The sequence below is a fragment of the Accipiter gentilis genome, chromosome Z (assembly GCF_929443795.1).
Source record: "Accipiter gentilis chromosome Z, bAccGen1.1, whole genome shotgun sequence".
In the NCBI taxonomy this organism is placed as follows: Eukaryota; Metazoa; Chordata; class Aves; order Accipitriformes; family Accipitridae; genus Astur; species Astur gentilis.
In genome coordinates this window covers 51,003,870-51,016,751 of record NC_064919.1, presented here as the reverse complement: position 1 = coordinate 51,016,751, position 12,882 = coordinate 51,003,870, and the positions used below count along the sequence as shown (strand labels likewise).

The window sequence follows — 12,882 nt, the reverse complement described above, 5'->3', positions numbered from 1 at the left end:
CCTTAGTGCTCTATATCCGCTAGAGCTGTTTTACAGCAATGTAAGAGGGTGAAAAGTTTACACTAGCTGGTTATGCAATAAATGTCAGTGGTATTACCACTGACTTTAGACTAGACTCCCAGCAGTAAGCAGTTAAGAGGTGATAAAGCAGGATTAATTCCTGAGGAAAATTTATGATTAATTTGTTAGTGTAGCATGCAGTACAAATTCCCTGCTACCTTTATTCTTCCTCAAAAAAGAAATTATTTTGCACCAATCTATTCATCCCTTAAGTATAGTACGTAATGGTGGCATTAATATTGCACACACACCTTTAAGTCTATTCTCACATACTCACCTTAAAAGAAGTCCAAGATCATTGCTATTTATGGCTATTCATGTAAATGAATACAACTTCAATGATACGGACGACAGTGGAATAGCAATGGAATAGTGCAAAACACAGTAACTGAGCAGTAACTATTCTTTGAACTGCCCTGATGAAATTATATCTGACAGGGACAGTAAAATTACCCAAAGTGAGCCGCTGTTGACTAAGGCATAGCAGTAGTTACACCACTAGATAAAGCTGCTTTGGAGGCAACGTGAGCTCTGAAGCCTCCACCTGCTGTAGAAACACGAACAACACTTCAGACTCTCATTGCTCTCCAAAGCAATAAGGCTCAATTCCACTGTCAGTAAGGCAATGGCTGGTTTTCCAGAAGTGCACTTTTTTCATTTCCTCTTTTCAGATAGGAACGCATGTAAGCCAACAAACCACCAATGACAGCAAATAACAACTGTATTTCCTCAAAGTTACAGGTATGGCCTGCAAAATAATGAAATTTGTGGTAGTGTAATACAATGTATTTTCTGTCAGATGTAATTGGTTTGCCAAAAGTATGCCCTAAGGCTGCGCTAACTTAGAATTTTCATCTTGCCTGCAACACTGACCTGTGCTTAACAATGCAATTGCAAGAATTTCACACACACAGATTTACAAAAAAAACCAAACTAAACTCAAACCATCTGATCTGCCTGTTTTCCCCAAAAGCAAAACAAAGCACCAATACTATTATTTTGATTTAGGTCCTATTATACAAAAGATGCTGCCTTCTACTAGATGCATCTTTGACTGGTACTTGCAAAGATCTGTTGAGAGATCATAGAGAGAAATGAACCGTCTCTTCAAATTACCTCCTGGACATCCATGTGTAATAAATAATCAGCAACTCAGTGACAGCTCGAATGAAGAGGAAAAGACTGATGGTATGCTAACTATATAGAAGACTAAGCATATATAAATGTACACAAAATTATACATATGATGAATCATATTCTTCTTACCAGGTACTCTGAATGGCATTTATCTTTTCCCACCATGAGCTACTGAGGGGAGGAACTGCGATTTCATATAGTTGTCTAAGCACCTAGCGTGACGAAGACCAGATTACCATCTTGGTACTTTGGTATGAATATTAATAATAGTTAAAACATGTGTGTCTGTGTTAAAACAGAACAATAAGGAGTCAAGAGCATTCTATAAGAAGGAGTTCTGACTGACAGCCCAAACTTGCAGAATTTTGAAATCCACAGCTAAGTATTACTAAGGTATTTGGTTTGTACTGATAAAGGAAGATAGTGATTTTTTAAGAGAAGTACTTAATGAGGGGTTTTGAATTAAAATCACAAAAGCAGTCACCTTTCTTTCTCTAAACCACCTGTATCTCACCTTACGATGCATAACAACTGATCTGTGCATAATAAATTAATTATAATTGTCTGACTTTGCTCTATCTTGACATTTTAGGCTCTAAAAAAGCTGCCAGTGTCAAGAAAGAATTTGAATCTCTAGTTTGTGCCAATAGCACACTTAGTGCTGCACAGATTAATGGAACCAGCCATTAACATAAATAACAAAAAGTGGTATTTAAACAAGAGCTGGCTGAAATACAGTTGAATAAGTCTAATTTAGGTTAAGGTGAAGGAAACACCATTCCTTATTCTACAGAATTAGTACCACACTAGTCATAGTTTAGTTGTAGTTTGCAGGTTAGGCAAAACATTGTAGGTGACTGGGGAGAAATTAAGAAGTCTTATTCTTTACATTAAATTTTATTTTATTAATAGCAAAAATGGTTGCTAAACAGACAAGAGATGCCTTAATTTTTATAGGTATTACAGCTGTTTACATATACTCATCTCTAATACATCCTCCCATCTATTGAATACCTCATGTGTAAAACAGTTTGAACATGCATTCATCCCACATAGATCTTTTGAAGTGTAAGCTTTCAGACTTCCTTTGTCTCCATATTTCTTTGCTTTGCTGACTAAAATAAGATTTTGAATTTTGGTCAAAAGGACCAAGGGAAGCTATTTTAATTTTGAAATACTGGTACTGTATTCATTGCTGTTTACCAGAAAGCATTCACTGGTTTTGTATGTTTGCTGTCTGTACCTAAGGGGTAACGTTCATAAATGTCCAAATCTCACGTTGCCTTACACCATCTTTACAAAATATACCAATGTCCAACCACAAGTGACAGAGAATAGGAACCCAGACCGTCCACTTTAGGTTCAGTCCTTTCAGAAGCTTTCTGCGTAGAAGGTCTCTATTTCTGTGGTTAAAAAGCCTGACTTTCAACAAATGGCAGACAAGTGGGGGCAGGTATCTTATTTTTAAGAACTGTCCTGACCATTATACTTTTCCACTTCTACATCACTTTTGTTATAGGACTTTCTTCAGTATGAACATACTACACATTATGCAGTAATGAATTCAAATTGGTTATAATCTTATTCTACAGTTACAAAAGCAAAATGCCTGAATTCTTGGAAACAATTTCAGAAGGACAAAGGACCCAAAAGGGGCCGTTTTCTCACCTTTACAGTTGGCAGTGGAAAACTGACTCCTGGTAATAAGACCAACACAAACCCAGATCATTAACAGGGCAGAAGCACTTCATCAAATCTAATATTTTGGCAAGTGGCCCTGGTGGTGTAGTGCTGGCTGCCTAGCGAGTGTCACCACCCAGAAAGGCCAAAGCCACCCTAAAGTCAGCAGTGCCCAAAACATCACTGTACTGTGGCACCCTCAGCGCTGTAACAAGCACTGCCCTAGGGCAGCTTCTACCACCCACATCCCACACTTCAGAAAAGATAGGTATCAACACCCACCCTTTAAAAACATGGTGTGGAGGCCTCACTATTGCCTTTTAAAACAAGGACAGAAGAAGTAGGGGAGCCAGCTGTGCATTGCCACACAAAACTTTTATATGATGAGTGGAGCACCACATAAAGTGAGCAGTGAATGTGGGAGACCTGTATATAATTGCATAAAATTTGACCACTCTCACCACCAGAATCTGAAAAGTCCGTAAAGCCGCTCAATTTTGTTAAATATTAGTCTGGGAGGTAAATTTGGCGAACTAGCTTGGGGAAAAAAGTAGAGGAATGAGGGTTAGAAGATGGAAAAGCAGTACCATCCTGCTCCATCTGGGTCTGGCATTTCTGAGCAAGTCTCAAAGCAAAGCTATGGCACCTGAAGATCTCTGTTTGAAAGTGAAGCTCCTTCAGAGTTCAAGTCCTTCAAGTACCCCCACGCAGGCAGACATATTGAGGTCTGGTATACCAATTTGGGGATTTAAATTCCACCTACAGTCTCCTGTAGCTCCCACATCCTGTTAAGGATCCAGACCAAAGTACCCAAGACTGAGATGACAGAAGGAAAAACATTTATAAAGTCTCTGGACTTTGGGGCTGCATATTCCTCTCTTCATACAGCTTCTAGAACAACGAATTTAATCATGTCTGGAGTTCTGAAATACAGCATGGTGAACATTTTCCAACACAGCTGGTTTTGCGCAGTCTCTAAGTATCATCTGACTTCTTTTTATTTACATATGCTTTTTATTTTTAAAGATATTGATGGATATGTTGTCCCCTTGTTGTTCACCAGAAGTGGCACAGTTTTAGCCTTCATTTTCCCAGCACAATTAGCAAGCATTGCCTAATGAACCTTAGTGGATGGCCATGATTTAAGAGCATTTAATCTATGCTGCATTTCCATGCTGTCACTTTCTGCTCATTACCAGGGTACATACATACAAAACCAAGAGACTCCAGTGGTGAAAACCACTGTAATAATTTCTTTGTAGTCAATAAATTACTGAGAGGCACTAAAATAAACTGAGAACAGTATCAATTTCACTGTACTAATGGTTGCACGTATAAGTATCAGCCTGTGGGTATGTCAGTAATAGGCCTAAATTAAAACAACAATGCTAAATACTTGAGGCAAATTAACTATCAGTTATTGCTATTGGAGTAACATTAGGTTAACACAGAATTTAACTTGAAAGTTTTTGAGATAATAAAAGCAGATAGAACACACAAACCCAGGCTTTTATCAAAATAAAACATGGTACAAGGATAGTGATGATGCTCATGTTCCAAAAATGTACTTAAAACAATGCAACCATCTTGCATACGTTGGTATGCAAGATCCAGATACTTATAGCTCTATAGTCACACACATGCTTGCACAAGTAGACCAACTGTGCAATGTCTGTAGAGTAAGACTCTCATCTCCCTATGAACTACGAAACACTGCTTTAAAATATCTAGTGGTGGTGGGGAGAGAAGAAAGACCATTCTATAGATAGAGTTACAGTTACTGGGTCTGCGGATGCAACATTAAGAAGCCCTGAAAAAGAACTGTTCAGCAGTTCAAACCAACAACAAACTCAGACCTTTTGCAGATTCCAATTTTCCCTGTATGCATGCAGGTAATTTGTGTTTTTCCTTAACCAAACACATATCGAATCATATATTATAACAGTGACTGTGCATGTGCAGTGTTAATACAGCCACCAAGTAGAGAAGTACTTAAAAATACTGTTAACAACCTTTCCTTTAGAATGGAAGTACTGCCATTAAAATACAATGTGGCAACACTTGAGATCAGTATAGATCTTAAAATATCACACAAGCTATTAAAGTTTCTTAAGACAACAAAATTGGCAATAAAATAATGTCAAACTATGTCTTGTTGGTAAAAATAGCTCATTTTCCAAATGCAGTTCTCTGTAAATGTAGATAAACTGTAACTGTCTTGTATATACCATAAGCTATCTATCTAAAATGGTACTGTCAGTGAAACAGATGTCATTGCACAATATTCCTGTGCCACCCACATTCTGTTCTCCTAGTTGCCAAACAGAACTGTTTTGAGTTATTTACTGAGCAATCAGATTCAAGTATTTGTGCAATGATCTCCATCCTACATTAGAGGAAAAAAAGTACTTAAAAACTGAAATGTAATCTCACGTGATGTTTTACCATGATGTAATATATTCAGCATGCCTTCACCAGTACAGACTATGAAGGAAAGACTGAAACCTTAACAGAAGGTCAAAAAAATCTTATTATTAAGAACTTTGTGCATCAGCTTTTTCCATTTTTCTCTTCCTGACCATTATACTCCATTTCAAGCTTCTGTTTTTAAACATCTTCACTCAAATGAGGAAGATGTAGAAATAATACCAAAGTTTCCTCCCCAGCCACCTAAAATAATCTGTTCTTTGCGGGATAACTGCATAAAACATAAATATCACACCACAGAATAAGTTAGGCTGGAAGGGACTTTTGGAGGTATCTGGTAGTGGGACCATACTACCTACTCTAGGGCCCATTCAGGGCAGCCCACACCCTGTGGTGCCACTTGTCAGGGACCCTTCCTGGGCTGCATATGCCATATGCCACCCTACATTGTAGAACTTAGGCATCTGGTTTTTATGCTGTCTTTTCATGCTGGCTCGATTTTTCATCTTTCTTCCTTTTTTCCCAACCTCGTCACAGTGATCTCTGGGGTTCATCAGTATCGGACTGCCATCAGGCTTCCTTGAGGGTGAGACGGGGCACGAGACTATCCGCAGTTCAAACAGGACCTTGCCAATGCATCCCAGGAACTCTAATGGCAAAAAGCTTGTAGTCTGTTCTCAGTGTCACCAAATTGTTGCCAAGATACCAGATTTTCTCAGCCTGTACCCTTTAAGAACCCAGACTGTATTTGTTTGAAAGTTTGTGAAGGATGACCACAATGACATTCATATCAAGTACTCTGCTGCATTCACATTTGTACAAGTAACTGGCACACAAAAGAACATAAGATCAGAAAAAGTAGTTAAATTTGAATAGTCACAGTTTTCTACTACAAAAAAAGTGCTTTAATTCTTAAAAACAGGGAAGAGAGGCATCTAAAAGACATCTAGAGATACATATCCATTCTAGCAATGAATACATCTAGACCAAATGACAGCTATGCAGAAAAATCACTGTGTATCTAAGACCTTCTTCTCATAGGAAATACTATTCTTGAGAACGTAAAACTTTCTTCAGCCTTTCAAGATGATTGATAATAAAAGCACTGAAATTAAGATTAAAATACATTTTAGTATCTCAAGAGGTTTTTTCATCTGATCAGATTTTTACTCTTTGATACTTGTTTGCTAGTAAGCCACCTAACCCTTCAACCATCCAGCTTTATGATGCCTTATTTAGACCTCCTAACTTCGTTGAGCTGCTTTCAGATTACAACACAAAGTCTTAAAGATAAATAAGGCAGGCACGTTTTATTAGCAGAACACTTGCCAGTTTGGCAACAGCAGAATCAACAACAGATCGGCAGAAGGAGTACTGATTAGAGGAAAGAAGAGAATTTTCTATACACTCCTGAAATAAAGTTTTTTCAAGACACTCAAATCTACCCATTCCAAGGAGCTGCCTAGGAATTCTCTGCCCTAATGGGGAAAAAAAGAGTAGAAAAACTTTCCATTGGAAACAACTGAGATTGCAAATTCTGCATTTGATATACTAATTTGATTATATAAACTTTAATTTTGCATTGACATCGTACACCTTTGATGACTGGAAGCAATCTAGGCTAACAGCTAACACTGCAGAAATGAAGCATCCCTTGCCACCAAAAGCCAAGACTATCACTTCTGCAATACTTATAATCCCCACTGGTTAGGAAATAAGCACCCATGCGCATTGCATTCACTACTACGCACCGGATCTCAGACTACAAAAACATTTCATCCTTTGCTTCAGGCAATAACTTTCAAGCTGAATGAAAAACCTAGGCATTTCTATCAGGCTTAGGACTACATGTCATAGTTTTTCTTTTCTCTCTCTTTTTTTTTTTTTTTTTAAATTTAAAAAGCAACGAAACCAATTGTCTAATAACAGTAAACAAAGGAACACATAACTTCAGTGAGATTCCTTCCAAAGAACATAATCTGTGACATCCTTGCTATTAGAAAACCAGTTCGTTCATCCTGCTAAACACTGTTCAACTGAGTAGTAAAATAACTGATAGTGAGCTATAATTTCAAAGTGTTAGCTGAATATTCAAAAATCTGTCCTTACAGCATGGGTCATAGAAGAAATACATGGTCTGATACCTTCAGAAGCTGTTTTCCCCAGGAAGCGGGAAATACGTATTAGCTAAATTGCAACAAAATTAGAGCATCTCTTTCATTGCCCTCTACCCCTCAATGATTTATGAATACATTATTTTATCATTTTAATTAACTTCAAGTGAATTCATGAGAAATATCTTCATGAAACACATGATGCAAAGCTTGTGTTTTTAGGAAAAGTAGCTAGATTTCTGATTTTTTCATCCCTATCTGAATTCTGTGCACCTATAATGTGAATAAACTCTAAGAAAAAGTAATTAATATATCAAACAATAAAGGAGTGCTCCTAAAGGTATTTTTTTAAAATCACTAGTCTTTCCAGAGCACTTTAAACATTTATTATGTTCTGTATGACTTGCAAATGATTTATTCTTCTATCCAGTTGAGAGCGTTTACCATGGTATACAGCTACTCTACACCACCCTATAGCCTGGACAACCCAAGGCAGTTGCTTTTCATATTGACGTCGTTTAAGACCAGTTATAGATTCACATCTCCTTCGAATCCAGTTTATGGACAGATGAAGGTGCACCAAATGATTACTTGATATACCATAGTGTCTTCCTATCATTACACACATTTAGCACAAACTGTCAAAGTACTTACAATGCACTGTGAAATACTACATTGTTCAGAAACAGCTAATGTAGTTAAAGAAGCCCTTCATTCATTAGGGCAAATACTTTGTTGGTGTTGACCCTTCTTTCCATTTACTTACAAAATCCCAGTTATGCGTTTTGAGAAAGATGAAGATGAGCATGCTGATTTAGGAAAAGGAACAGAACAAAAAGGAAAATATAAAATTACAAGTTAAGTGTATAGGTGTTAAAATGGGTTAGAAAATAAAAAAATTGAGAATTTTCTGGTTTCATTTTTGGTGGACTTTTCTGTGGCTTGTCCTAAAACTGAAAGCACCTGTCTGCACTGCTAAAATACCAATCTCTCGCTTCGAAGTTAGGCATATAGGCAGAATTATCAGTTTTCTGTGAGTTACAGGCAGGTAGGCCCTCTCTACAGTTATACGTGCTCCATCTCTCTATCCTCCTGTTTATATGCCTGTACACTTTTATCAGTGGATTGTGTCTCTTCTGAACCACTCACACTGGGCTGTTAAACAAAAGAAACAAAACAGTGAATAGTTCCCTGATACTCTGAATAATTACTGGATAATAAAAACTTACCTGATGAATAACCCTATTGTTATATAAAAGTAGACATTTCAATTTCAGCATTAAACATCCAGTTAACATATTGCTACATACACAAGTATTTATGGGTTCAGCTTCACAAATCCTTAAACATAGCCTGCTTTAAGAAGAGAGCTGTTTAAAAGATGATAGTAATTGCTGAAGACCCACGAAGCCCTCCATGCTTAAATCCCCTTCACTACTTGTGGCCAGGTATTAGGCCAAAAATCAGTTTGCTTAGTTGCAAATACCATGAATGGGAAACCATCCTGCTTAAACAGAGGACCTCTGCCTTTTGCCATTGTTGTCAATGTTTTTCCGGAGATTTTTCTCATGTAATTGCCACTAATTATGCCTGGAAGTTAACACCATATATCAGCATCAGTAGATGAAAAACATGTATAAACATACCTTTGTATACTGTTCCGAGTGATTTACTTTTTTGAGGAAGAAAGTGCATTAAAAGTCTTTAAAAAGCCAACTTTCGTCACACGATCCTCCCCAGATATTGTTACAGCTTAATCCAAAAGCTTAGGGAAAAAATAGTAGCTATATCTCAGACCTCATGAATGTGCCAAAATGCCGAGTAAAGGATTATATCTTTTTGCTGGCATTTTTTCATGCTTTCTGCGTGATTAGGAACATTCTGGAGTTAAAAGCTATTGATTTACTAGAAGGCTAGCTCATGTTTTATTTTTTCGATCCTATTGGACTGATTAAACAAAAAGACCTTTTAGCAAAACATGGAACTTTTTAAAATTGCTTATGTACTATATTACAATCCTTATGATATAGAAGGGCTCAGCACTTACAAGGACATTATTACATATATGCTAATTAAAAATTGACCAACCTTTCCTTCAGCGTCTGCTGCTGTTACCTTCTCAACCTTGTTTCTGTTTAAAAACTTCTTCACCCATTCTTCTACTTGAACGTTGAACTTCATGAAAGTCACATAGAAAAAATATGCTGTCAGGAGTGTTAAGCTTTCCCACCACATGATCAAGTTATCCAGAAAAAAGATGATTAGCAAGATCAAGTCAATGATGTAAAAGGACACATCTCGAAAGAGTGGCCACCAAGTAAGGTTCAAGATCTCTCTAGAAAATAAAGCACACATTCCAATAACAAACAGGATATTGAACACGGCAGATCCCACTATTGTACCAATGCCGACATTGCTGTGGGATATAAACACTCCTATTAAAGAAGTGAAGAGTTCTGGGGCTGACCCACCAGCAGCCATGAAGGTTGCACCTGCCACATCATCAGATATGGCCAGTTTTTCAGTGATGACAGTCAAGGAAGGTACAAAGAACTCATCACAGACTATGGCTAAGGCTATAAACATGTAAATCATTCCAATTACATGGAGGATCACTGCTCCCTTTCTTCTCTCCTCAAGAGAGAAAAGGTCCTCGGGGTACTCTCCCTTGGCATGATCATCTGTTGCATTGTCGTGCTCAGCTTCGTATCTCATAGAAGTGTGTGGGTCTGGAGTGCCATCTTCATTCTGTTCCGTGAAATCCAACAGAGTTCTTTGGTGTCCATGGACCAGCTTTTGGCTATCTAGGCTGCTGGCCAATGCCATGCTATGTGGTTCCATCTTGAAAAAGGCACTAATTGAAAGAGAGAAAGTACTAATGGCCACTACAGTGACAAGAAGAACTATAATTCGTATCAGTCTCAGTTTTTTCCTAACATTCTGGTGCCATCTGCAACCAAACAGCAGTTCCTCCAAACACAACTCCTCCAAGACACCAGCAACAGTTTTTTTCTGAAGAGCCATTTTGTGTTCTATGTGAGATGCTGAGGGAGTCAGATGGACTGTTCCTTCATACTTTTCTCCAGCTTTGAAGTTAGAAGTGCTTTAAGAGTCTTCCCAGGATCAAGTACTTTTCGTAGGAAGTATTTTCTTCATGCATCTTAAAAGGACAAACAGGTATTACTAATATTAGTGAAACAGTATGTGATTTCTAAATGCTTTCTAAAAAGCATTTTACAGACTGGGTTAAATTTAGAATTTAAAGCAGAACATTACCAACTGTAACATAAAACCCTGTCACATCCCATCAGACACAGCAAGGATATGTTTGTTTCAGCAGTAACCCTGTAGATAACAGTCTATCAATACTCAGATCATTTTATGCCTCTCATATGGTTCTGAGCCACTGCTCTCCTCAGTTGCTGACAAAAAATCCTAGTGGAAAGTAAAAACTGTGCGCAAATGTTACGTAAAAATGCAGAAATTACTATTTTAATGGATACACCGAAGATGATTACCTTCTGTAATTACTTTCCACCATGATCATGTAACGTCCCAATCCCAAATGCAGGGGCAATAATGTATGAAAAAGCAATCAAAGTGCTAACAAGCATCTCATCAGACCTTTAGGCAGCTGAGGCGGTGTTAATTGAAATGTTATGCATGCATGGAGCGACAGTCATGGAAATGTAGGTAAAACACTACACCATTGGAACAGGATCAAAATGAAGATCTAACACATCCACAATTTCTTTAATCCCTATGCAAAATTGGCTCAAGTTTACACAGAGAACTCAGCTTGCTTCTGATCAGACCTAGGATGCTAGCTTGGACTAGCTAAGACAAAATTTTCATTCACCTCTGGTTTTGTTTTGATTTATGGGAAACATAGGAAGTTACTAAGAATACCTATGTGGTAAGTATCTTTTAAAAGTGCTCCTCTTACAGATCCTTAAGAAAATGGTTTAAATTTACACAAGAGTTGATCCCGAAACAAACAAAACGGTGAGAAATTAAACTACGTGAGAAGGACTATTCACGTATGCCAGAGCTGAGCATATTAGACCAACAGCACCTGGAAACAGGAAAAAACCCCACTATATAATAAAAGGTGCTTTGGTTACTGGATCTGAAGAATAAATGTAATGTAGAAATTAGTTACATATGCATTATGCATAGTAAGTTGCATTTTGTATGACACAAAATATAAAATACTTTCTAAACAAACATATTAGTCCTTACTCTTACAGTCAAAAAAATACTTCGTTACACCACTTATTCAAGTGATTTGTAGCAATAGCTGAACACTGAACAATCTATTAATCAGCAGAATATTGATTTCGTATTCTCAATACAGAATTACCACTGCGATTACTTGCAGTTATTTACATAAAAGTTATTAAGTCACGTGCAGTTTCTCCTGATTGTTACGAACAGCTTCCACGCTAAGAAGATGTCACAGAGACACAGTCCATCTGCAAAGATGCAGCACCACAGCAGAGACGTTTTATCTTCCACCTCAGAGTTACTGCTCACCGGACTGCCATAAAAACATTAAGCGGGAAAGATATCGGAACGGCACTGCCGCTGCCGCGCGCAATTTACGGCGGACGGGCCGATGACCCCGCAGCGTTATAAATCACCCGAACGGGAAATGGGAAAGCGCCCGGGGTGTCCTCCGCCCCGAAACTCGCACGGCTGCGCCCAGCCGGACCGCTCCCGACACCGCCTCCATCCCCGTCCCCGTCCCCGTCCCCCGGCGGAGCGCAGCCCCCCGGCGGAGCGCAGCCCCCCGATCTTCCCCGTCCCCCCCCCCCGCGGAGATGCCGCAGAGCCTCGCCTAAAACTCATCCCGAGTTCGCAGGGCTCTGCTCCGCACCGCTCCGCGCCGCACAAACTTTCTTCCTCTCCGAAAGGGGAGCGGCTCCAGCCCGGCAGAGTCCCTCAGCCCCAACCGCAGAAAGCCGCGGAGGCACTCATCGGCCGGCTCGGGGCACAGGGCACCCCTCGGCAGCCGGGTACCACCCCCGGCGGGGTATTCGGCGAGGGGAGACCCCGCACCGCCGCAGCCCGACCCCCGCCCGCGCAAACCGGCGACGCTCACCCGGAGGTGCGCTGCGCTGCGCTGCGCTGCGCGCCGGCCCGCGGGCGCTCGGCAGGGGCACGGCCACGGCCACGGCCACGGCCACCGGCAGCCACCGCCACGGCCCCTCGCCGCGCTGTCTGCGGCGGGCGGCGGCCGCGGGATCCGCCCCGCCCCGCCCCGCCCCGCCCCGCGCAGGCGGGGCAGGCGGCGGCCCGCCCCCGCCCGGGGCCGCCGGGGGTGTCACTGCGCACGGCGGCGGCGGCACTTTCTCCCTGCCTGCCTGCCTGCCTGCCTGCCTGCCTGCTTGCCTGCCTGCCTGCTTGCCTGCCTGCCTGCTTGCCTCCGCGCTCGCACTGGTAGTTTGGCCGGCGGCGAAAC

General features: G+C 40.2%; 1 protein-coding gene across 2 annotated transcripts in view; it reads right to left on the bottom strand.

The window, feature by feature from the left end:
• SLC24A2 (solute carrier family 24 member 2) overlaps positions 1–12,565 on the bottom strand; it is a 111,850-nt gene extending 99,285 nt beyond the window's left edge. For both annotated transcript variants that reach the window (XM_049796533.1, XM_049796534.1), the window contains exons 1-2: positions 12,523–12,565; positions 9,507–10,578 (exon numbers count right to left, since the gene is read on the bottom strand). In XM_049796533.1, the coding sequence (XP_049652490.1) occupies positions 9,507–10,442 (936 nt within the window). In that variant the 5' untranslated portion in view covers positions 10,443–10,578; positions 12,523–12,565. The remainder of the gene's footprint in view (positions 1–9,506; positions 10,579–12,522) is intronic.
• Positions 12,566–12,882: the final 317 nt, after the last annotated feature.